The following is a 22,212-nucleotide window of genomic DNA, read 5'->3' as shown; positions in this document are numbered from 1 at the left end:
CCTATCAGGCTGTTGCTTTTCCAGTTGTGTCACAGTGAGGCCCAACACAAGGTTGAGGAACAGACCCCATCTCCTCCCTGGCCACCTTTTGGACTAAATACTGAATTGTACAGCTCACTTTCACCGTATTACAACTGGCTTGGTTTGCTTGTGAGGCTACCACGTGTGATGTTGGCTCAGTTTTCTCCCCTCTCTTTCCATACAAGACATGGTGTAGTGGCACAGCTGGTAGTACTGCTGCTTCACAGCGCCAGACACACGCCTGACCGTGGATGCTGTCTGTGTGGAGTTCTCCCGGTGGCCACGCGAGTTTCCTCCAGGTGCTCTGTTTCTTTCCAAAATCCCCCAAATGTCTGGGTTTGTAGGTTAATTGGTCTGTAAATTGCCCCTAGTGTGTAGGGAGTGGATGAGAAAATGGAATAACACAGAACGTGTGAACGGGTCGGGGTGAATTTAATGGACTGAAGGGCATGTTTCCATGTTGTATCTTTAAACTAAACTAAATCATGACCTATTGTTTGCTACACATCATATTCTCCAAATGACATTACCAACTTATCGCCATGAGCAGCTACTGGCATCGCGCTGGGTCAGGCTGACCCCTTCCTCATCTATCCAGTGCCACCAGGACCCTGGGCCTCAACGTAAAAAAAACAGACAAATGCCATCTTCTTGGGACAAGATCGGGCTTTTCAGAGACTTGGAAGTTGAAAGATGGCATCATAACGTAGCGACCCTCTGCGTGTTGTTCCAGAAGAGGGACTATTGTATTCATGTATGGGGTGATTTGACTGGATCGCATGCAGAACAAGCTTTTCATTAGATACTGTATCTGTACACAGGACAATAAATAAACCAAGCTGGCCTCACATGTCACAGAGATTGTTTTTGTCTTATCCATGTTTCCCCCCGCCTTCTCTGCAACCTAAAACTACTATTTTTCCCCAATTCTTAAACAGACCTGAATTGTTCACATTGAACATAAACCATAGAACAGTTCAGCACAGGAACATGCACATGATCCATATCCCTCCATTCCCTGCATATCCATGTACCATCTAAAAGCCTCTTAAATTCCACTATCATATCCGCCTCCACCCCACCCCTGGCAGCATGTTCCAGGCACTCGCCACTCTCTCTGTGAAAAACCTTCCCCCCTTGTATCTCTTTTAAACTTTGTCCCTTTCACCTTAAAGCTATGCCATCTAGTTCTTGACATTTCCATGCTGGGTAAAATGATTTGACTCTCCGCCCTATCTACAGTATGCTTCTCATAATTTTATATACTCCTATCAGGTCTCCCTGCAACCTCTGATGCTCCATTGAAGAAAGTCCAAGTCTGTCTAACATCTCCCTGTAGCAAATACCCCCTAATCCACAGATCATTTTGGTAAGCCTCCTCTGTATCCTCTCCAAGGGTGGTTGGACTCTCTCTTACAAGAGATGTTACCTAGGCTTGAGTTTTGTGCAGAGGTTGGTTAGGCTGGGACTTTTTTCCTTGGAGTGTCGGAGGCTGAGGGGTGACCTTACTGAGGTGTACATGATCATGAGGGGCTGGATAAAGTGAACACTCATAGTCTTTTTCCAAGAGAGAGAGCAGTCTAAAACTAGAGGACGTCAGCTTAAGGTGAGAGGGGAGAGATTTAAGAGGGACCTCAGGGCCAACCTATTCATTCAGAGGTTAGTCCTGATCTAGAATAAGCTGCCAGAGGAAGCAAAAGAAGCAGGTACAATTATGCTTTTAAAAAGACATTTGGACAGATATATGGATAGGAAGTGTTTCGAGGGATATGGTCTATTTGCAAGTAAATGCCACTGGCCCAATATGCCAACTTGGTCGGCATGGACAAGGCAGGCTGAAGGGCCTGTTTCCCTGCTCCATGATTGGGCTATGAAGAGCTGTCCTGTACACTTGGCGGATGAAGAAAGATTTTGAGATGATACGATTGCTGATTCTAATGCTTCCTCAGCGATTATGTCAGTCACACGATTATGTCAGTCACACGACACATTTCACGAAGGAACCAGAGGGTAAAGCCTGCACTTGCACAGGGCAACTTAAAACAAATCACCAGGAACAATGTGTGAATGAGCAAGTGACCATGGAAACGGCTGCCAATGCAACCTTGCACTCATTCACCTCAATGCGGATCAGATGGACATGTGGCATGGCCGGGCATGTTGCAATGATGCGCGTGGTTGATTTCGGATGTGACCATGCCTGGGAGGAGCAGCTGACAATGGACCTTTGCCTCTCGGAATATTTCCGCATCTGGGAGTTTTCCCCTCAATGCGTTGATGATTAATTTTATTGATAACGGCTGTTTCTCATTGTGAGCAGTTTTGGGCCCCATATCTGGGGAAGGATGTGCTGGCATTGCAGAGGGTCCAGCAGAGGTTTACGAGAATGATCACAGGAATTATTGGCTTAACAAATGATGACTGTTTGTTGGCATTGGGCCCTGTACTTGCTGGGGTTTGGAAAGATGAGGGGGGAGGACCTCATTGAAACGGATCAAATAGTGAATGACCTGGATAGAGTGGATGTGGAAAGAATGTTTGCACTAGCAGAAGAGTTCAGGACCAGAGGGCACAGCCTCAGAATAAAATGATGTACCCGTAGCAAGGAGATGAGGAGAAATTTCTTTAGCCAGATGTTGGTGAATCTGTGGAATTCATTTCCACAGGCGGCTGTGGAGGCCAAGTCGATAGATATTTTTAAGGTGGAGATTGACAAAATATTGATTAGTATAGGTATCAGGTTACGGGGAGAAAGTAGGAGAATGGGGTTGAGAGGGAAAGATAGATCAGCCATGATTGAATGGCAGAGTAGATTTGATGGGCCGAATGGCCTAATTCTGTGCCTATAACTTATGACCATTCCTGCTCTATCATTAGGGTGGCACAGTGGCGCAGATGGTAGAGCCATTGCCTCACGCCGCCAGAGATCCATGTTCGATCCTGACCTCGGGTGCTATCTGTGTGGAGTTTGCATGTTTTCCCTGTGACCGCCTGGGTTCCCTCCAGGTGCTCCGGTTTCCTCCCACATCCCAAAGACGTGCGTGTTTGTAGATTAATTGGCCCTCTGTAACTTGCCTCCCTATAGCATATGGAGAGTGGATAGTAAGTGGGATAACATGGAACTAATATGAATGGGTGATCGATGGTTGGTGTGGACTCGGCAGGACAAAAGCCGTGTTTCCATGCTGTATCATTCAATTATTGGTGCTCAGGGAACAAGCAAGTGTGTGGACCGGATAGACTGTACTCTTTCTGCCCCCGTGTACGCATTTCTTTCCACTACCCCAGATCTTTTTAACCACCTCGATCCGCTCAACTCCCATCCCTCTCTACTCTGGCTCCACTATTCCCCCCTCCTCCTGATCCCTTCCACCCACCATCCCTCCCTCCGTTCTATATTTCACTCCTCATCTTCCTCTCTTATACCATTCCACATCTGTACCATTTAATCTGCTCCACTTATCACCGCCCGACTCGGAAAGATTTAGGTGTACAGAGGACCAATCAACCTACAATCCTGCATGCCTTTAGGAAATGGGAGGCAATGGAGTATCTGGAGGAAACTCAGGCAGTCACAGGGAGAACAAGCAAACTCCGTACAGGCAGCACCCAAGGTCAGGATCGAACCCAGTTCTCTGGCGCTGTGAGGCAGCGGCTCAACCAGCTACGCAACTGTGCCGCCCTCTATCAGGTCTCCCTGCAACCTCCAAGGTGCTGAGTTAATGTTCTACACACTGGGCTTGTGGTGTATGAGCTTTGCCTGGTGTGTCCGTGCTGTGGGCCGGATGTTTATGAGATGCTGTGCACATGACCTCTGTACCTGCTTCACTCCGCACCAGTGGAGCGCAACAGTTCCTCAGGAGGGACACGACCCTGCCAGGCACCAGACCCTCGTGTCTTCACACAGGAGGCAGCAGCGGAAAGATGATAACCTTTGACGATGTTTTGAAGGACATCGGGGAGTTTGGAAGATGCCAGAAGTGGATCGTCCTGCTCTTGTCTCTGTGCGGGGTGACATTTTCATTCATCACCGCCGTCTTTGGTTTCCTGGGCGTGATTCCGAGCCACTGGTGTCGAGGCAGCCCTGCTGTGGTGGGACTGAGGGAAAAGTGCGGCTGGTCTCTTGAGGAGGAAAGGAATTACACCGTGCCTCCAGCAAGGTCTGGCAGCCCGGCGTACAGCCGGTGTGAGAGCTACGACATAGACTGGAACCTGACCTACCTCAGCTGCGATTATCCAGAGGCGCTGATCGCTAATAGTTCCGGAGAGGTTCTACGCACAACTTGCAAAGACGGCTGGTTTTATGACAGTTCCCGTACGACCATTGTGAGCGAGGTAAATGATCACATGTATGTTACGCCCGTGTTATTGTCCATAAATCATAGGAGCAGAATTAGGCCATTCGGCCCATTGAGTCTGTAATTTCCCCCTTGTGTGGAGGGAGTAGTTGAGAAAGTGGAATAACATAGAACTAGTGTGAATAGGTGATCACAGCTCGGCGTGGATTCGTAAGTTCATAAGTGATAGAAGCAGAATTAGGCTATTCAGCCCATCAAGTCTATTCTGCCATTCAATCATGGCTAATCTATCTTTCCCTCTCAATCCTTTTCGCTTGCCTTCTCCCCCCATAACCTTTGACACCCTTACTAATCAAAAACTTGTCAATCTCCGCTTTAATGTTACCAAGACTCGAGGACCTGAGCTACAGGGAGAGGTTGGGCAGGCTAGGACTTTATTCCTTGGAGCGCAGGAGGCTGGGGGGCGATCTTATAGAGGTGTATGGAATCATAAGGGGAATAGATCGGGTTAATGCACAGTGTCTTTTACCCGGAATAGAGGATTCAAGAACCAGAGGACAAAGGTTTATGATCTAAGGGGAATTATTTAACAGGAACTTGAGGGGCATCTTTTTCATAGAGTCATAGAGCTGTAGAGTACAAAACAGGCCCTTCGGCTCACCATGTCTATGCTGACCAAGGTGACATACTGGGCTAGTCCCATTGCCTGCATTTGGCATGTATCCATGTATCTGCCCTAATGTCTCTGGTGTGCTTCTGCGCAGCCTTCATCTTGCCCCTTTATCATAAGAACAAGCCCATTTAAGCCAAGGTTAAAGGAATGCCTTCGAGAGCATATAATGTGTGAATCTGTTGACAATACCCAGGTTAATTTCTAGTATTTTGTATGCTGTATACAGCAATTAAGACGGCACAGCAGCGTAGACCCAGGTTCAATTCTTACCTGAACTGTGTGGAGTTTGCACGTTCTCCCTGCAAGCACGTGGGTATCCTCCGGGTGCTCCAGTCTCCACCCACATCCCAAAGACGTACGGGTTTGTAGGTTAGTTGGTCTCTGCAAATTGCCTCTACTGTAGGATGAGAGAGTGAGATAACAGAACCAGTGTGATCAATTGTCAGTGTGGACCATCTGTGTCCTTCCTGTATCTTTCAATCAATCAATCAATCAACAAATCAATCAATTAATCAGTTAATCAGTCAGTCTGTCAGTCAGTCAATCGATCGATCAATGGATCAACCAGTCAGTCAGTCAAGTATAAAAGGTACATTACAGAATAAAAATAGCAGAGTGCAGAATATAATGTCTTGGCATTGTAGAGTTACAATTTTAGAGAAAATGTCCAATATCCATAATGAGGTAGGTTGGAAGATCGGATCCACACCCAGAACTGGTGTGAACGGTTAAATGATGATGGCTGGTGGGCCGAAGGGTCTGTTTGCTTGCTGCATCTGTCATTGAATCAATCCAAAGGCTTGTGATGACATGACAAATCGTGCCGATCAATGATCACCTGCTTTCTTTCCCTCAACGTGCCACCTCTGAAGTACGACCTTGTGTGTGACGATGCCTGGAAGGTGGATTTATCTCAAGGCTGCATTCAGATTGGCTTTTCCCTTGGAGTGCTCATCACAGGCTACGCTGCAGACAGGTATGACTGTGTTTAGCTTTATTATTGTCACGTGTAGCGAACTAGAGGGAAGAGCTTTGTTTAGCATGCTACCCAGTCAGATCAGATAACACTATTTCCATGCTGGGTAAGGAAATTGCAAACCACATGGACAGCACCAAGACGTCAGGATGGAACGTGGGAGTTAGCTACTCGCTGCACCACTGCACTACTTCTACTGCGCTGTTGCTCACATTATCTCTGTCCATGCGTACAATCAATCCATACACAACAGTGCGGCACAACTGGTAGAGCTGCCGCCTCACAGCACCAGAAACCCTGACTCCATCCTGACCTCTGCTGCTGTCTATGTGGAGTTTGCAACATCTATGGGATTCCTCCAGTGTTCGGGTTTCCTCCCACATCCTATAGACGTGCGGGTTTGTACAGTGTAGGTTAATCGGCCTCTGTGGATTGTCCCTAGTATGTGGAAAGTGGATGAGAAAGTGGGATAACAAAGAAATATTGAACTATTAATAAAGCACTATTGATCAAGTGTGAAGGGGTGATGTATGATTGGTGTGGACTCAGTGGGCTGTAGAGCCTGTTTCCATGCTGTAACTTATCAATCAATGGTAGAGCACAAAGAAAAATACCAGAGAGCAGAATATAGTTCTCAACATTGTTGCATTATCATTTTGATGAAAATGTCCACATCCACAATGAGGTTGGTTGGAAAATCGGGACTACATCCCAGCTTATGAGAAGCCTGATAACAGAGTGGTAGAAGTTGTTCCTGAGTGTGGTGGTGTGAGGTCAGGTTTGTGCATCTTCTGCTGAACGGGAGAAGGGAGAAGATGGGGAACAAGTCTATGATTATGTTGGCTGAAATGTTGCTGGAGTGAGTGGCGGGGAGTCAGGTGTGTGTGATGGACTGGGTTACACCCACTGCCACATCTCTCTTCAATTTCTCACTGCCCTAGACGGAGCTGTTCCCAAACCGAGCAGAGATGGAACCCGACATTATGCTTTCTACGGTGCATCTGTAGAAGTTTGTAAGAGTCGTTGGAGGCCTGCTGGATTTCCTCCGTCTCCTGACAATCGGTGACCGCTACACTCTGCGCCTGGCCTCTGATAGCTGCTTTTGATTTCAGGTTTGGGCGGAAACTGGCCTTACTGGTCTGTCTGGGTGGGACAGGAGTGGCTGGGATCTTTGTTGCCCTTGCACCCGTATATCCCGTGTTTGTGATCTTCCGAATCCTGCAGGGCTTGTTCGGAAGAGGGATATCCGTCATCACTGCTGTCATTGGTAAGCCTCAAAGCTTAATACAATTGACCATATTGCAGGCTTCTAACTGTGCAAACACTACAAAATATCATTAATAAAATGTTAACGCCAAGGTGAACATTTTTATATTTCTAAAAAGACAATGTCCCTCAATCCACAACATATTGTTCATTTATTTTCCTTTTTAAATGTTAATTTGATGCTCTGATGAAGTCGGGATAAAATAAGACACATTGGTGGAGTAACTCAGTGGGTCAAGCAGCATCTCTGGACAACATGGAGCGGTAACATTCCAGGTCTTCAGACTGATTGTGGTGGGAGGAGAAGGATGGGAGCAGGTCAAAGCCTGACAAATGAGCGGTGATACAGGTGGGTGTACATCCATATGGGGCACAGGGAAGAGAAGGGAGAGAGGGACCCGGATTCACAGCCCGGCGATTATTTCAAAAAATTCAAAACCAGCCGCGACTAAAAATAGGTTGCCGTTTTAAAAATTGGTAATTTTTTAGTCGAAGCCGGTTGCGATGCTAGTTGAAGGTGGTTGCTGGAGGTTGCAGGTAGTGGAAGGTCGGTTTTGAATTTTTTGAAATAATCGCCGAACATAGAAGAAGCGGAAACCACTTTCGACCATTAGGGAGACTGACAAAAACCTCCGGGAAGCGCACGGAAACCTTGGGTGGGGCGCAAAGTCTCCAGAGGTTTCCGTTCAGGTTTCCTAAGTGGGACAGGGGCATAAGTGTCTACTTTTAAGTTTCTGGAAACCCGAAAATAAAACTTTAATTTTTGCTGCTTTGAATGTTGTTTCACATAGATGAACATCTCTACTATGGGAAACATATGTTTGGCGCAATCTTTTAGAGAATTTAATTTATTTTTTCCTCTTCTTTTTCCAGGTTGCCCATTGCACTCAGTCATATCCGTCATATTTTTATGATGAACAACACTGCAAAATATAACTGATTTAAGAATATAAAATCAAATTTTTGTCGCGGTCTTTCAAATTATAATCTTCCTTAAATAAACCACCAAAAAAAAAACTTTTTTTAGTCTATGTGTTCACCCAATCTATTCCACTCATGATTTTATGCACCTCTAAAATCACCCCTCAGCCTCCTGCACTCCAAGGAATGAAGTCCTAGCATGCCCACTCTCTCCCTATAGCTCAGGCCTTCGAGTCCTGACAACATCCTCGTATATAGCTTGAGTTTCAATTCTTCCAATCTTCTATGTTTCTGGGACAAACAGGGCTGATCCTTTAACTTTGCTGGAGAGTCAGAGTGTTAAAACTCTTGTTAATCTTTAGCAATATATGTTTAGCATTACACAAAAGGATATTCAAGCAAAGTTCATTATATTGAATACCTCAGGACCATTACTCTTGCGGATTTCTGGAATGTCACGAGTGGGGAAAAGGATGCTAGTCAAATGCAGGTGTGTGGGGAACGGCTTGGGTCAAAGTCTGGATGTCTCAAGGTGCCAATAAGTAGTTTGTTACCATGTAGACCATAATGGACTTTATTCCTTGCAGCACAAGACACTACACATGTGGTACCTCATGTACTACCTCATGAGGGGAATAGATAGGGTGAATGCAGTCTTTTATCCAGGATAGGGGAATTACCAGGGGGCATAGGTTTAAGGTGAGAGGGGAAACATTTAATATGAACCTGAGGGTAACTTTTTCACAAAGAGGGTGGTGGGTATATGGAATACACTGCCAAAGTAGTTGAGGCAGGTAGATAGATAGAAAATGCTGGGGTAACTCATCTTCAGACTGAAATAGTCTTTCTTTTCTGCAGAGTTGCAGAGTGACCCACTGAGCTACTCCAGCACTTTGCGTATATCTTTTGTACAAACCAGCATCTGCAGTTCCTTGTTATTACAAATACGGTAACAGCCTTTAAAAGAGATTGGGACAGTTACATGGATAGGAAAGGTTTAGAGGGAGATGGGCCAAATAAGGGCAAATGGAAGGTACACAAAAATGCTGGAGATACTCAGCGGGTGCAGCAGCATCTATGGAGCGAAGGAAATAGGCAACGTTTCGGGCCGAAACCCTTCTTCATTTCCGGAGGGAGGAGGAGAACTTCTTCAAAGTAGGCATACCTTGAGGAGATTTCGCAGTGGAGTAGACAAAGTGTTTAAGAAGGAACTGCAGATGCTGGAAAATCGAAGGTACACAAAATGCTCAGCGTTTCCATTAAGGGCAAATGGAACTGCCTTAGATGGGGCATCTTGGATGGCATGGATGAGTAGGGCTGAAGGGCCTGCTTTGGGCTGGATGGCTCTATGACATTGTTATTTCCTTTCAGCTACAGAGATGGTTGGATGTAGACAAAGAAGAGTGGTGATAGTGGTGACTCAGACGATGTTCTCGTTAGGAGTGATGCTACTTCCTGGCTTTGCCTACATGATTAAATCTTGGAAAGGAATCCAAATGGCCGTCACCGTTCCAAACTTTGTCCTGCTGCTTTACTGCTGGTAATGTCGACTTGCTGCAAACTTTCTATGCCGATTAATCAACAGGCATTGCTTTACGATGAGAGGGGGAAAGTTTAAAGGAGATGGGCGAGGGCAACATTTTTACACAGAGGGTGGTGAGTGCCTGGAATGCGCTACAGGGGGTGGTGGAGGCAGTTACAATAGTGTCGTTTGAGAGTCTTTGGATAGGCTTATGGATATGCAGGGAATGGAGGGATATGGATAAGGTCCAGGTAGATAAGATAAGGTTTTGGCACCATCTTCAGCATAGACATGAGCCAAATAGTTGTTCTTGTGCTGAATTGTTCTTTGTTCTCTGTTCTAATAGTCAATAGTAACAATAGTTGCTTTATTGTCACATGTCCTAGATACAGTGAATTTGTTTTGTTTTGTATACAATCAAGTAAACCTGTGTTATATATAAGCACAATCACATATGTACAGGAGTACAAAAGACTGTAGTGCAGAATAGTAGACGGGGCAGCCCGGTGGCGCCTTACATCGCCAGGTTCGGTCCTGACTATGGGCACTGTATGTATGGAGTTGGTACTTTGTCCCCGTGACCGCAGAGGTTTTCACTGGTTTCTTCCCACACTCCAAAGGGCCTGTTTCCGCACTGTATCTCCAAACTAAACTAAACCACTGAGGCAGCACACAAGATACATCATGTACTTCTAAATTTTCAAAGTTTGTACAAATGTAGAGCCCTAACTTGTCCTGGCGGCAGCACTGGGTCGGTGTTGCAGGGGTCGGGCCTGGCCAGGCAATGTTGTCGGTGTTCTGCTCACCGCTCCGTGCCTCTGCAGGCCACGTCTGTCCACGTGCTTGTGCCTTTCAATGATGCCCGATACACGCGAGCCCCAGGCCGGGGAGTGGGTAGTGCGCAGGGAGTGGATGAGAAAGCGGGATAACGTAGAACTAGTGTGAATGGCTGATTGGTGGTCAGCGTGGACACGGTGGGCCGAAGGGCCTGTTTCCTTGCTTTATCTCTAAACTAAAACTGTCGTAGACATTGGTTGTTCATCCATCACGGTGTTGGCTGATTGGACCTGTTCCACCCTCAGTTTGATCCCCGAGTCTCCTCGCTGGTTGCTGACCCGCAAGAGGCTGAAGGAGGCGTTGAAAGTGGCTCAGGAAATGGCGGACCAGAATGGCAAGAGTCTCCCATCAAACTACAAAGAGGTAACCAATGGTGTTTGAGGCAAGAAGCTTTGGAACAACCTCACGTGCCCCACTTGTAGAGTCACAGAGCTGTGCAGTACGTAAACAGGCCCTTCAGCCCACCTCGTTGGCATACAGGGCTAGTCCAATTTGCCTGCACATGGCCCATGCCCCTCTAAACCCTTCATGTTCATATATCTGTCCAAATATCTTTTAAAAGTCATAATTATATCCGCTTCTGTAGCTTCCCTGGCAGCTGATTTCAGACTATCCTCTGAGCGAAAGAATTGCCCCTGAGGTCCCTCTTAAATCTCTCCCCTCTCACCTTAAGAGTTAAGCCTATGCACTAGCTTTAAAATCCTTTACTCTGTGAATGACTGTGAGCGTTCACTTCATCCATGCCCCTCATGATCCTGGTCACCTCAATAAGGTCACCCCTCGGCCTCCAACGCTCCAAAGAAAAAGTCCCAGCCTATCCAACTTCTCCCTCTAATACAAGCCCAGGTATCAACCTGGTGCATTTCTTCTGCACCCTTTCCAATTCAATGACATACTTCCTGTAGCTTGGCGCTCAGAACTGAGCACAGTATCCCAAATGTGGTCTCGCTAACGCAGAACATAATTGACACAAGTTTGGTCAAAGCTTTTGATGGTTCAATGGTTCTATATGTACTTCCTGCGCCAAATTCCATTCGCAGTCCCACACTGACCTTTCTGTCCTGGGCCTCCTCCATTCTCAGTGAGGCCTCACACAAATTGGAGGAACTGCACCTCATATTTCACGGGCAGCTTGCAACCCAACGGTATGAATATTGATTTCTCTAACTGCAAGTAACCCTTGCGTCCCTTCTCTCTCCATCCCTCCCCCACCCTGGTCTTCATACTAGTCGTCCTGTTGAGTTTCATTGTCGGTATAACTCATTATCACCTACCCCACAGCCAACAATGGACCATTGTGGGCTCCACCTTTCCTTGATCATTGTTGCTTTTTGCATATCTTTCACTCATTTGTTCTATGTACCTTCTACTGTATCTCTTGTTCATCTCTTGTTTACCTTTCTCTTGACTTTCAGGCTGAAGAAGGGTCTCGACCTGAAACATCGCCTATTACTTTTCTCCAGAGATTCTACCTGACCCACTAAGTGACTCCAGGTTTTTGTGTCTATCTTCAGTGTAAGCCAGCATCTGGAGTTCTTTCCTACACCCCCACTCATTCCCTACTGCCCCAATGTTCCAGTGTTAGCCAGCGGACTAGCCACCAGGTAGCACAGTCGGTGGCAAGTGTGACCTCTTTCCCGCAATCACAGGTCGAGGTGGCGGCTTCAGTTCCCATGACATGACCCTTCCTTGCCTTCCAGATGATGATGGCGGAGAGCAGTCCCGAAGTAGTGAGGCATCTTTCCTTCCTCGATCTGTTCAGGACGGCACAGATGAGAAGACGCACGCTGATTTTGATGTACTGCTGGTAGGTTTGTAAACTGAGATTGCAGCCGCCTCAGGTGGAGCAAAAGTCCAGGGCAAAGTCAGTGTTGTAATAATGGATGGGATTTTATATAGCGCCTTTCTAATACTCAAGGCGCTTTACATCGCATTATTCATTCACTCCTCAGTCACACTCGGTGGAGGTAAGCTACTTCTGTAGCCACAGCTGCCCTGGGGCAGACTGACGGAAGCGTGGCTGCCAATCTGCGCCTACGGCCCCTCCGACCACCACCAATCACTCACACACATTCACACACATTCACACACAGGCAAAGGTGGGTGAAGTGTCTTGCCCAAGGACACAACGACAGTATGCACTCCAAGCGGGATTCGAACCGGCTACCTTCCGGTTGCCAGCCGAACACTTAGCCCATTGTGCCATCTGTCGTCCCAAAGACTCGTATTGCACAGACACAGGCCCTTCAGCCCATCATGCCTACACTCACCTTTTTGCCCATCTACATGAATACCATTCGCCCTCATCAGTCTGAAGAAGGGTCCAGACCCAAAACGTTGACTGTCCATTCCCTCCACAGATGCTGCCAGACCCGCTGATTTCCTCCAGCACTTTGTGTTTGCAACATCTGCAGTTCCTGGTGGCTGCAATAAACTGTGTGCTTCTAATCCTTGCAGACACAAAGAACTGCTTATGTTGTAAAAGGAAAATAAGCACAAAGTGCCGGAGGTACTCAATGGGTCAGGCAGCATCTGTGGAAGGAATGGACAGGAGAGACGATGAGTGAAATGTAAAGCCAGAGGGAGGGTTAAATGTCTGCTTTCATCAGTCGGGGCATTGAGTATAACAGTCAGAAAGTCATGGTGCAGTTTTATAGAACTTTGATTTGGCCACGTTTGGAGTATTGCGTACTGTTCTGGTTGCCCCATTACAGGAAGGATATGGAGGCTTTGGAGAGGGTGCAGAGGAGGTTTACCAGAATGATACTTGGATTTGAGGCATTAAAGAGAGATTAAAGCAGCTGAGGAGAGTTCTTGCATTAAGATTTTGTCCTGGAGATAGATTGTTGTGTAGGTATTACTTAGCTACAAGAAGTTAAAGAAGGGTCTTGACCCGAAATGTCACCCATTCCATCTATCCAGAGATGCTGCTTGTCCCGCTGAGTTAACCCAGCATTTTGTGTCTATCTTCAATGTACACCAGCATCTGCTGTTCCTTTGTACACCTACAAGAAGAGGTTGGATAAACTTGGGTGTAAATATCAAAGACTGGAGGACTTAGCTTTAAGGAGCAAAGTTTAAACATAGAAACATGGAAATTAGGTGCAGGAGTAGGCCATTCGGCCCTTCGAGCCTGCACCGCCATTCAATATGATCATGGCTGATCATCCAACTCAGTATCCCATACCTGCCTTCTCTCCATACCCTCTGATCCCCTTAGCCACAAGGGCCACATCTAACTCCCTCTTAAATACAGCCAATGAACTGGCCTTGACTACCCTCTGTGGCAGAGAGTTCCAGAGATTCACCACTCTCTGTGTGAAAAAAGTTCTTCTCATCTCGGTTTTAAAGGATTTCCCCCTTATCCTTAAGCTGTGACCCCTTGTCCTGGACTTCCCCAACATCGGGAGCAATCTTCCTGCATCTAGCCTGTCCAACCCCTTAAGAATTTTGTAAGTTTCTATAAGATCCCCTCTCAATCTCCTAAATTCCAGAGAGTATAAACCAAGTCTATCCAGTCTTTCTAAAGATGATGTGCGGGAAAAGTTTTTCACACAGAGGGTTGTGGGGGCCTGGAATGTGCTGCCAGGTGTGGTGGTGGAGGCAGATACGATAGTGGCGTTTAAGAGGTTATTAGATAGGTACAAGGAAGAAGAGGAAATAGACAAATATGGATCACGTGCAGACAGAGAAGATTAGTTTCACTTGACAACATGTTGGGCCAAAGGGCCTCTTCCTGTACCGTATTGTTCCCTGTTTTATGTTCTGGGTTCCATATTCTATGTTTTGTGCTTCATGTTTTGTGTTTCATTTTCTGTGATCCATGTTCTGTGTTCCGTGTTATATATTCTATGCTGCGTTTCCGTGTCCTATGTACCGTGTCCTATGTTCCGTGTCCTATGTACCATGTCCTATGTACCGTGTCCTATGTACCATGTCCTATGTACCGTGTCCTATGTACCATGTCCTATGTACCGTGTCCTATGTTCTGTGTACCGTGTCCTATGTTCCGTGCTCTGGGGTCTGTGCCCCGTGTTCCATGTCCCATGTTTGGTGTCCCATATTCCGTGACCCACGCTGCTGTCCACCGGTGATAACGCTGCTGTGTCCCTAGGTTCACCAGCGGCCTGGTGTACCTGGGCCTGACCCTGCGCCTGGGTCTGCAGGGGGTAGAGAATTACAGCGACACCTTTGTGGCAGGGGCGGTGGAGCTGCCCGCCACCATGTTGGGACTGCTGGTGGTCCGCCGCGTCGGGCGCAGAAGCCCCTTCGTGGCCTCCAGCGTGCTGGCCGCGGCCTTCTGCCTCATCGCAGCCTGCATCTCCGGAGGTGAGTATGGATCCCCCCTCATCTCCCGAGGGAAGTACCCCAGGGACGGCGGCAGGGCCTGGAGTTAACCTCCCCCCACAAAGGCGCAGGGCCTGGGGTTACCCTCCCCCACAGGGGGGCAGGGCCTGGAGTTAACCTCCCCCCACAAAGGGGCAGGGCCTGGGGTTACCCTCCCCCACAAAGGGGCAGGGCCTGGGGTTACCCTCCCCCACAGGGGGGCAGGACCTGGAATTACCCTCCCCCACAGGGGGGCAGGGCCTGGGGTTACCCTCCCCCACAGAGGGGCAGGGCCTGGTGTTACACTCCCCCACAGGGGGGCAGGACCTGGAGTTACCCTCCCCCACAGAGGGGCAGGGCCTGGGGTTACCCTCCCCCACAGGGGGGCAGGACCTGGAGTTTCCCTCTCGAGGGAGGGGTTGAGGAGTTCCCTCCATGTAGGGCTGACCCCCTCCTCCCCTGAGGAGTTCCCCTTGTGAGGGAGGGGCCTGGAGTGTGTGGAGAGCTGGTAGGCCGTTTACAGAGGAGCACGGAGAACAGGGGTAGTCTGGAGCCTGGCCCAGCCGGAGGGAGGGAGAGGTGGACGGGAACGGGGGAGTCAGAGGGTGGTGAATCTGTGGAGTTCATTGCCAGAGACAGCGGTGGAGGCCAAGTCATTGGGTATTTTTAAAGCGGGGATTGACAGGTTCTTGATTGGGCGTCTAAGATTATGGGGAGAAGGCAGGAGAATGGGGTTGAGAGTGAAAAATAGATTAACCGTGATCAAATAGCGGAGCAGACTCGATGGGCCGAAAGGCTTTATTCTGGTCCTCAGTCATATGGTCTTTTGGGAGGGGAAAGTGGGGGGGATAAAAGGGAAGGAGGTCTCGGGGATGGGAGATGCGCGTACGGAGGAAGGGGAAGGAGCAGAGTGACTGGGGTGGTGGTGCGAGGTGGTGCGGGGAATGTGTGCTTACTTAGATGGGGAGGGGTAAAGGTTGGTGAACGGGGGGGGGGGGGGGAGCAGAGGAAAGGGGGAGTGGAGGGGTGGGTGTTATTTGGTCGTAGTTATTTCCTGATGCAACCAGTTGTTTCCCCCAGAGAGTAAACTCTGCTTTCTCCCTTGTATTTCACCCCCTGGAAGAAATGCCTAGACTCAAGACCGCTGTCACCACACTGGCCCGGTTCGGCATCACCATCTCCCTCAGCATCCTCTTCCTGCTCACCAACGAGCTGCAGCCCACTTCCATCAGGTAACCAGCAGGGCTGCCTACTTTGCTGTGAGAGGCATAGATAGGGCAGACAGTCAGGACCCTTCTCCCAGGGTGGAAATGGCAATGAACGGAGGGCACAGCTTGAAGGTGAGAGGGTCACAGTTTAAAGGAGGTGTGTGGGGGCAAGTTTTTTTACACAAAAGGTGACGAGTGCCTGGAACTTGCTGCCGGGGGTGGTGGAGGCAGATACGATAATGGCATTCAAGAGGCTTTTGGATAGGCACATGGATATGCAGGGACTGGCGGGATGCGGAACACATGCAGGCAGATTAGGGTTGGGCTTTGCGTCATGCTTTTATCTTTGTCGGCATGGGCAGGTTGGGTCAAAGGGTCCATTTCTGGGTTGTGTGTCCCTATGAGTCTGCTCGACACAGACATTGTGGACTGAAGGGCCTGTTCCTGTACTATACTCTTCTATATTCTATGTTAACCCAACGATGTGAAGTATTGCCCCCCTCTCTTTCACCATCCCACCCCCACCCTGGTGAGTGCACATTTATCCCACCACCTACAGACCCCCCCCACCCAACCAAAGTCACCCTCCTGCTATCCCCTCCTCCATGCACACATCTCCCCCCCCCCCCCACCCCCCCCCCCACCCCCCACCCCACCCCCCCCACACCATCCCCTTCCACCTACATCCTGCCCGTCCCTGGCTTTACATTTCACTCTTCCTCTTCTCTCCTGATCTGACACCCTTTTGTCTCCTTTTCACCTCCAGCCTTTGTCACTTACTCCCCCATCTACCAATCACCCCCCCCCCCCCCTCACCTGTATCCACCCATCACTTGCCAGGCTTGGTCCTGCCTCCACCTCTCTTTTCCAGCTTACTCCCCCCTACTCCATCAGTCTGAAGAAGGGTGCTGAGCTGAAATGTCATCTGTCCATTCCCTCCACAGACACTGCCTGACCCGCTGAGTTCCTCCAGCTCTGTGCATTTTGCAAGATTCCAGCATCTGCAGTTCCTTGTGCCTGTCCTTATCTTCTCTCCCTTTTGCTCAGGTTTCTTTGCCCTGTCGGTTAGATGGTTGCCAGTTTGTGATCTGATCATTATTTTTCCTTCCAAAAAATTCCCCAGGAGTTTCGGAGTCTCCGTGTGCCTGTCCCTGAGTGACATCAGTGGGTTTGCAGCACCTCTGGTGCTCTATAAACTAGCCGCAGTTTGGACAGAGCTCCCGCTGGTGATCTTTGGTGAGTTTGTGGAAGGGATTGAATGATGAAGTGACATGTTTCATCAGTGTGCTGGTGAAGGTACAACAGACAAGCGTGGACCAGTTTCCTCTCCCGGACCAGAGGGCCCAGCACTAAGGTGCCCCTGGTTACACTCAACTGTCACTGTTGACCCAGTCAGTGGACATTATTATTGTCACACGTACAGAGATACAGTGAAACTCCTGAAACAGTCACTGCATTCTTCAAAAAAGACACAAAGTGCTGGAGTAACTCCAAGTCAGGCAGCATCTCTGGAGAACATGGATAGGTGACGTTTCCGCTCGGGATCCTTCTTCACTTATGCATGCCCAGAGATGCTGCCTGACTCGCTGAGTTACTCCAGCACTCTGGATAAATAATTTTTAACAAAAAATGCAATGTATGTCTGAGTCCATGTCTAACTTCACTCATCCGTGTTAGTCTTTATTCCCTCTTTCTCCATTCCCTTGCCTCTTGTTTGAAGAACAGTCTGAAGAAGGGTCCCGACCCAAAACGTTACCTCTATATCCTCCAAAGATGCTGCCTGACCTGCTGGGTTACTCCTGCAATTTGTGTCTATTTTTTGTATAAACCAGCATCTGCAGTTCCTTGTGGCTCAATGCATGCTTTAGTTTAGTTTAGAGATACAGCATAGATATACTAATTCTATGTAATCCCACTTTCTCATCCACTCCCTACACACTAGGGGCAATTTTACAATTAACCTACAAACCCACACAGCTTTGGGATGTGGGAGGAAGCAGAGCACCTGGACGATACCCATGTGGTCACAGGTTTAGGTTTATTATTGTCACATGTACCAAGGTTTATTTTGCATGCTATCCAAACAGACCGGATATACCATTCATAGTTAAAATCAGTTCAAACTCAAGTAGAATAGCTGGAGCAAAGAGGAAGATACAGAATGCCGAATGTAGTTCTCAGCATTGTAGCACATCAGTTCCATTGACAAAGTCCAATATCCGCAATGGGGTTGAGTTGAATCAGACTGTACTCTAGCTTGTGGAAGGACCATTCAGTGGCCTGATAACAGCGGGGAAGAAACTGCTCCCGAGTTTGGTGGTGCTCGCTTTCATTTTCTGTATCTTCTAGGGGATGTGAGTGGGGAGAAGAAGGAATGACCAGGATGGGACATGTCTGATTATGTTGGCTGCTTTTCGGAGGCAAAGTGAAGTGTAGATGGATTCAATGGTGGGGAGTCTGGTCTCTGCAACTTCTTGTGGTCTTGGGCAGAGCTGCCCCCATACCAAGCTGTGATGCAACTTGACGGTTTGCTTTCTACGGGGCATCTGTAGATGTTTGTAAGAGTTGTTGGGAACAAGCTGAACTTCCTCCGTCTCCCTGGCTGTCACATCAGCATGGTCGTTGGTGTCACTGCACTGAAGAGCACATAAAGAGGATTGTAATTAGTTTCCATGTTACCGCAGGTGCACTTGCTCTGGTAGCTGGTGGATTAGTGATGCTACTGCCTGAAACGAGGGGAATGAGGCTGCCCGAAAATATAAAGGATGTGGAAAACATTGGCCGGTATGTATGAGTGGGGAATGTACCAAACCAGTCACTGGATCTCTTTAGTTTAGTTTATTATTGTCACATGTACAGAGATACAGTGAAATGTTTGTTCTGTGTGTTATCCTGTCAATGCATTCCTCTTCTGGGACAGCACGCAGAGAGTCGCCACGTCCCGGCGCCATCTTGCAACTTCCAAGTCTCTGTAAAGTCTGATCATGGCCCAAGGAGATCTGTAGTTTATTATTTTTTCACTTTAAGGCCCAGTGTGCTGGCAACACTGGATCAGCGAAGATGGGGTCGGTCTTGCCCAGAACGGTGCCGTCAGCTCCTTCCATCGCCGCTGCTGCCGCTCGCTCACTCGCTTGCTCGCCCGGCTGATGTAGAAACATAGAAAATAGGCGCAGGAGGAGGCCATTCGGCCCTTCGAGCCAGCACCGCCATTCATTGTGATCATGGCTGATTGTAGGGCGAGCAGAATCCACCAAAATCACCACGCTTGACCACAACAATGCGTCCCTCCACGCCATCCGCAAACACGCCGTCCGTAGCCTCCAGCAGCCGCCCCTCTGCTTCCGTGCGCCAAGACCGCCATGTCCCCCTTTCCCGAGCCGATGGAGGGACTTTAGTTTAGGGTGCTTTCCGAGGGCCCGGGAGGTGAATTCACGGACCGATCAGAGCCGCAGGCTTTGCCCTTCACCTTCCACATTGCTAAACTCTGCTTCGCTTTGTCACTACAGGCTTTACAGACACGACCAGGATGAATGTAAGGAGATGATAAACCTGCGAGCATCAACCTAGGGAAGGAAATGCAAGCCCAGCGGAGGGGAGTGCGTCCGGTAATGAGCCTTTAATCAGAGCTAAAACAAAATAACTCCGACTGATCAATAAAAACACAACCAATTGTTTTCATTCTGGTGGTAGATGCTCACGTAGATAGAAAATGAAGCAGATTGTTTGACATTTTGATTAACAAATTGTGCATTATTCCAATAAAAGTAAGAAATCAGTTTTCCTATTATAATAATGTTTGGAGTTGGTAGTGTTGGTTAATCATAAGGTTGGGTGGGTCTCCCTACATATTTTACCAATCAACAGTGAACATTGGGATCTATCACCTGGGACCTAGGGTACATGAATGAATGATCACTATATATGGGGAGGTTAAACCATCATGTCTCAATGCTGGTTAGTAATGCTGTATCAGAGAGCATTCTAAAACTGACTGTCTATTCAATAGAGTTAGTGGGGGAGTTCTTAAGTTTACAGGTGTTAGGAGCAGAATTAGGCCATTTGCCACATCAAGTCTACTCTGCCATTCAGTCAGGGCTGATCTATCTTTCCCTCTCAACCCCTTTCTCCTGCCTGAGAGGGGAGAGATTTAAAAGGGACCTCGGGGTAGCGTTTTCACCCAGAGGATAGTCCATATCTGGAATGAGCTGCCAGAAGAAGATATAGAAGCGGATACAATTATAACCTTAAAATACATTTTGACAGATATATGGATAGGAAGGGTGTAGAGGCATATGGGCCAAATGCAGGCAAATGGGACGTCCACTTTGCCAACTTGGTCAGCATGGACAAGGTGGGCCGAAGAGTCATTTCAATGCTGTAAAGCTCTGTAACTACTTCTTGATGGTGGCCACTGAGTTGGATGTCAACGTGTCTTAAAACCTACACATGGACACAACGTTTGTAGGCTTGCTTCTGTAAATTGCCCTTAGTGTGTCGAATAGAACTGCGCAGACTCAATGGGCGGAAGGGCCTATTTCCACGCTGTATCTCTAAACTAAACAACGAGATCTGAGGGAATATCTCAGAGGAGTTCTGATGAAATATCATCGACCTAGCAGTGATGTCCAATAGTCCAGAAAACCTGTTTGTCTAGCACCACCAAAGGTGCTGATTGCCGGAGTAACACTTCGGCCCGTATAGGGAGAGAGCCTCCAAAGTAAGAAGCAGAAACTCAGAGGTGGTAATCTCTGGATTATCAGTCAAGCCACTCATAATTAACACAGTAAATCAAATTTGAGAAATGAATGAGCGACTCAAAATGTCCCTTGTGTGTAGGGAGTGGATGAGAAAGTGGGATAACATTGGACTAGTGAGAATGGGTGATCGATTGTTGGCGTGGACTCATTGGGCCAAAGGGCCTGTTTCCACGCTGTATCTTTCAATCTTTTAATCAATATAAAACATTATTAATAATAATAATAATAATAATAACTTTATTTGTATAGCACTTTTCATGCAATTGAATGCAACCCAAAGTGCGTTCCACGTAGACACAGGTCTAAACAAAAATGCTATATAAAACAGTAAGAACATAGGTGGTTAAAAAGCACAGATTTATTTAAAAACTAGACCAAGGGGGACCCGTTGGGTCCCGTCCCCTCAACACGCGGTTGCGGGGAGGGGGGGGCGGCCTTCGGCGTCACACAGACACTAACCACCCCCCACCCCCACCCCCACACACACACACACACTACCCCTCCCTGATATTATATTAATATTATTCATTCCCTCCTTTTACCCCATTCCCCGCCCTATCCACTCACGCATAACCCCCAACTGTGCAGGCGTGGCTAGAGGGGGGGGGGGGGGTGTAGAGATTGAGGGGCGGGTGGGGGGGGGGGCGGCATCACAGGGGAGGGCTGGTTCCTGAACGCAATACTCCACCACTCACCCTTAGGTCCCAATATTCACCACTCCCTAGAGAGGAAGGGGGGGGGGCAGAGAGGGGTGGGGGGCAGAGAGGGGGGGCAGAGAGGGAGGGCCCCCTCCCCCCTCTCCTCCCTCTCCCCATCTCTACTCCCCCCCTCTCCTCTCCCCCCTCCTTCCCCCTCTCCTCCTCCTTCTCCTCCCCTCTCCATACCCCCCTCCAACCAAGCAGATTCACAAGCAAACAATCAGAGGTTTTTGTATAAAATATAAAATTGAAAATGTAAAGTCACTTAAAAGCTTGATTAAACAGATAAGTCTTTAGCAGCCGTTTAAAAATGTCAACTGAATGGGCGTTTCATAGCCCTGGGTAGGGTATTCCACAGCTTGGGGGCGTAAATGAAAAAGGCTGCTTCACCAATTTTCTTATTGCTGCGGCATTGAGTGGCTAACAGGCGGCATCAGAAGACCTGAGCGCTCGGGTAGAGGCATAGGGAAGGAGGGACTGTAAAATATGCTGCTCCTAAGCCATTTAGGGCTTTATAGACAAGAAGGAGCACTTTCTAGTCTATCCTGAATCTCACAGGGAGCCAATGAAGGGAATATAATACTGGGGTGATATGTTCCCTTAGCTTGGTATTTGTTAAGAGCCAGGCTGTGACATGTTGAATGAGCTGTAACTTGTTGGTGGATTTTGAAGGCAGACCGGTAAATAAGGCATTACAGTGATCAAGTCT

At 48.1% G+C, this 22,212-nt stretch overlaps 1 protein-coding gene across 1 annotated transcript; it reads left to right on the top strand.

Moving 5' to 3' along the window:
- Window positions 1-3,945: 3,945 nt before the first annotated feature.
- Window positions 3,946-19,760, top strand: LOC116976492 (solute carrier family 22 member 3-like). Its single transcript, XM_033026384.1, has 11 exons — window positions 3,946-4,356; window positions 5,865-5,968; window positions 7,081-7,235; window positions 9,527-9,695; window positions 10,760-10,877; window positions 12,215-12,321; window positions 14,629-14,843; window positions 15,964-16,072; window positions 17,172-17,284; window positions 18,733-18,832; window positions 19,555-19,760. The coding sequence occupies exons 1-11, from the start codon at window positions 3,946-3,948 to the stop codon at window positions 19,613-19,615; spliced, it is 1,662 nt and encodes a 553-aa protein (XP_032882275.1). The 3' UTR covers window positions 19,616-19,760.
- The last annotated feature ends 2,452 nt before the right edge of the window (window positions 19,761-22,212 follow it).

The sequence above is a fragment of the Amblyraja radiata genome, chromosome 8, assembly GCF_010909765.2.
Source record: "Amblyraja radiata isolate CabotCenter1 chromosome 8, sAmbRad1.1.pri, whole genome shotgun sequence".
NCBI classification, from domain to species: Eukaryota; Metazoa; Chordata; class Chondrichthyes; order Rajiformes; family Rajidae; genus Amblyraja; species Amblyraja radiata.
Note: the sequence above shows the minus strand (reverse complement) of the source record. Positions and strands in the feature narration are given on the sequence as shown.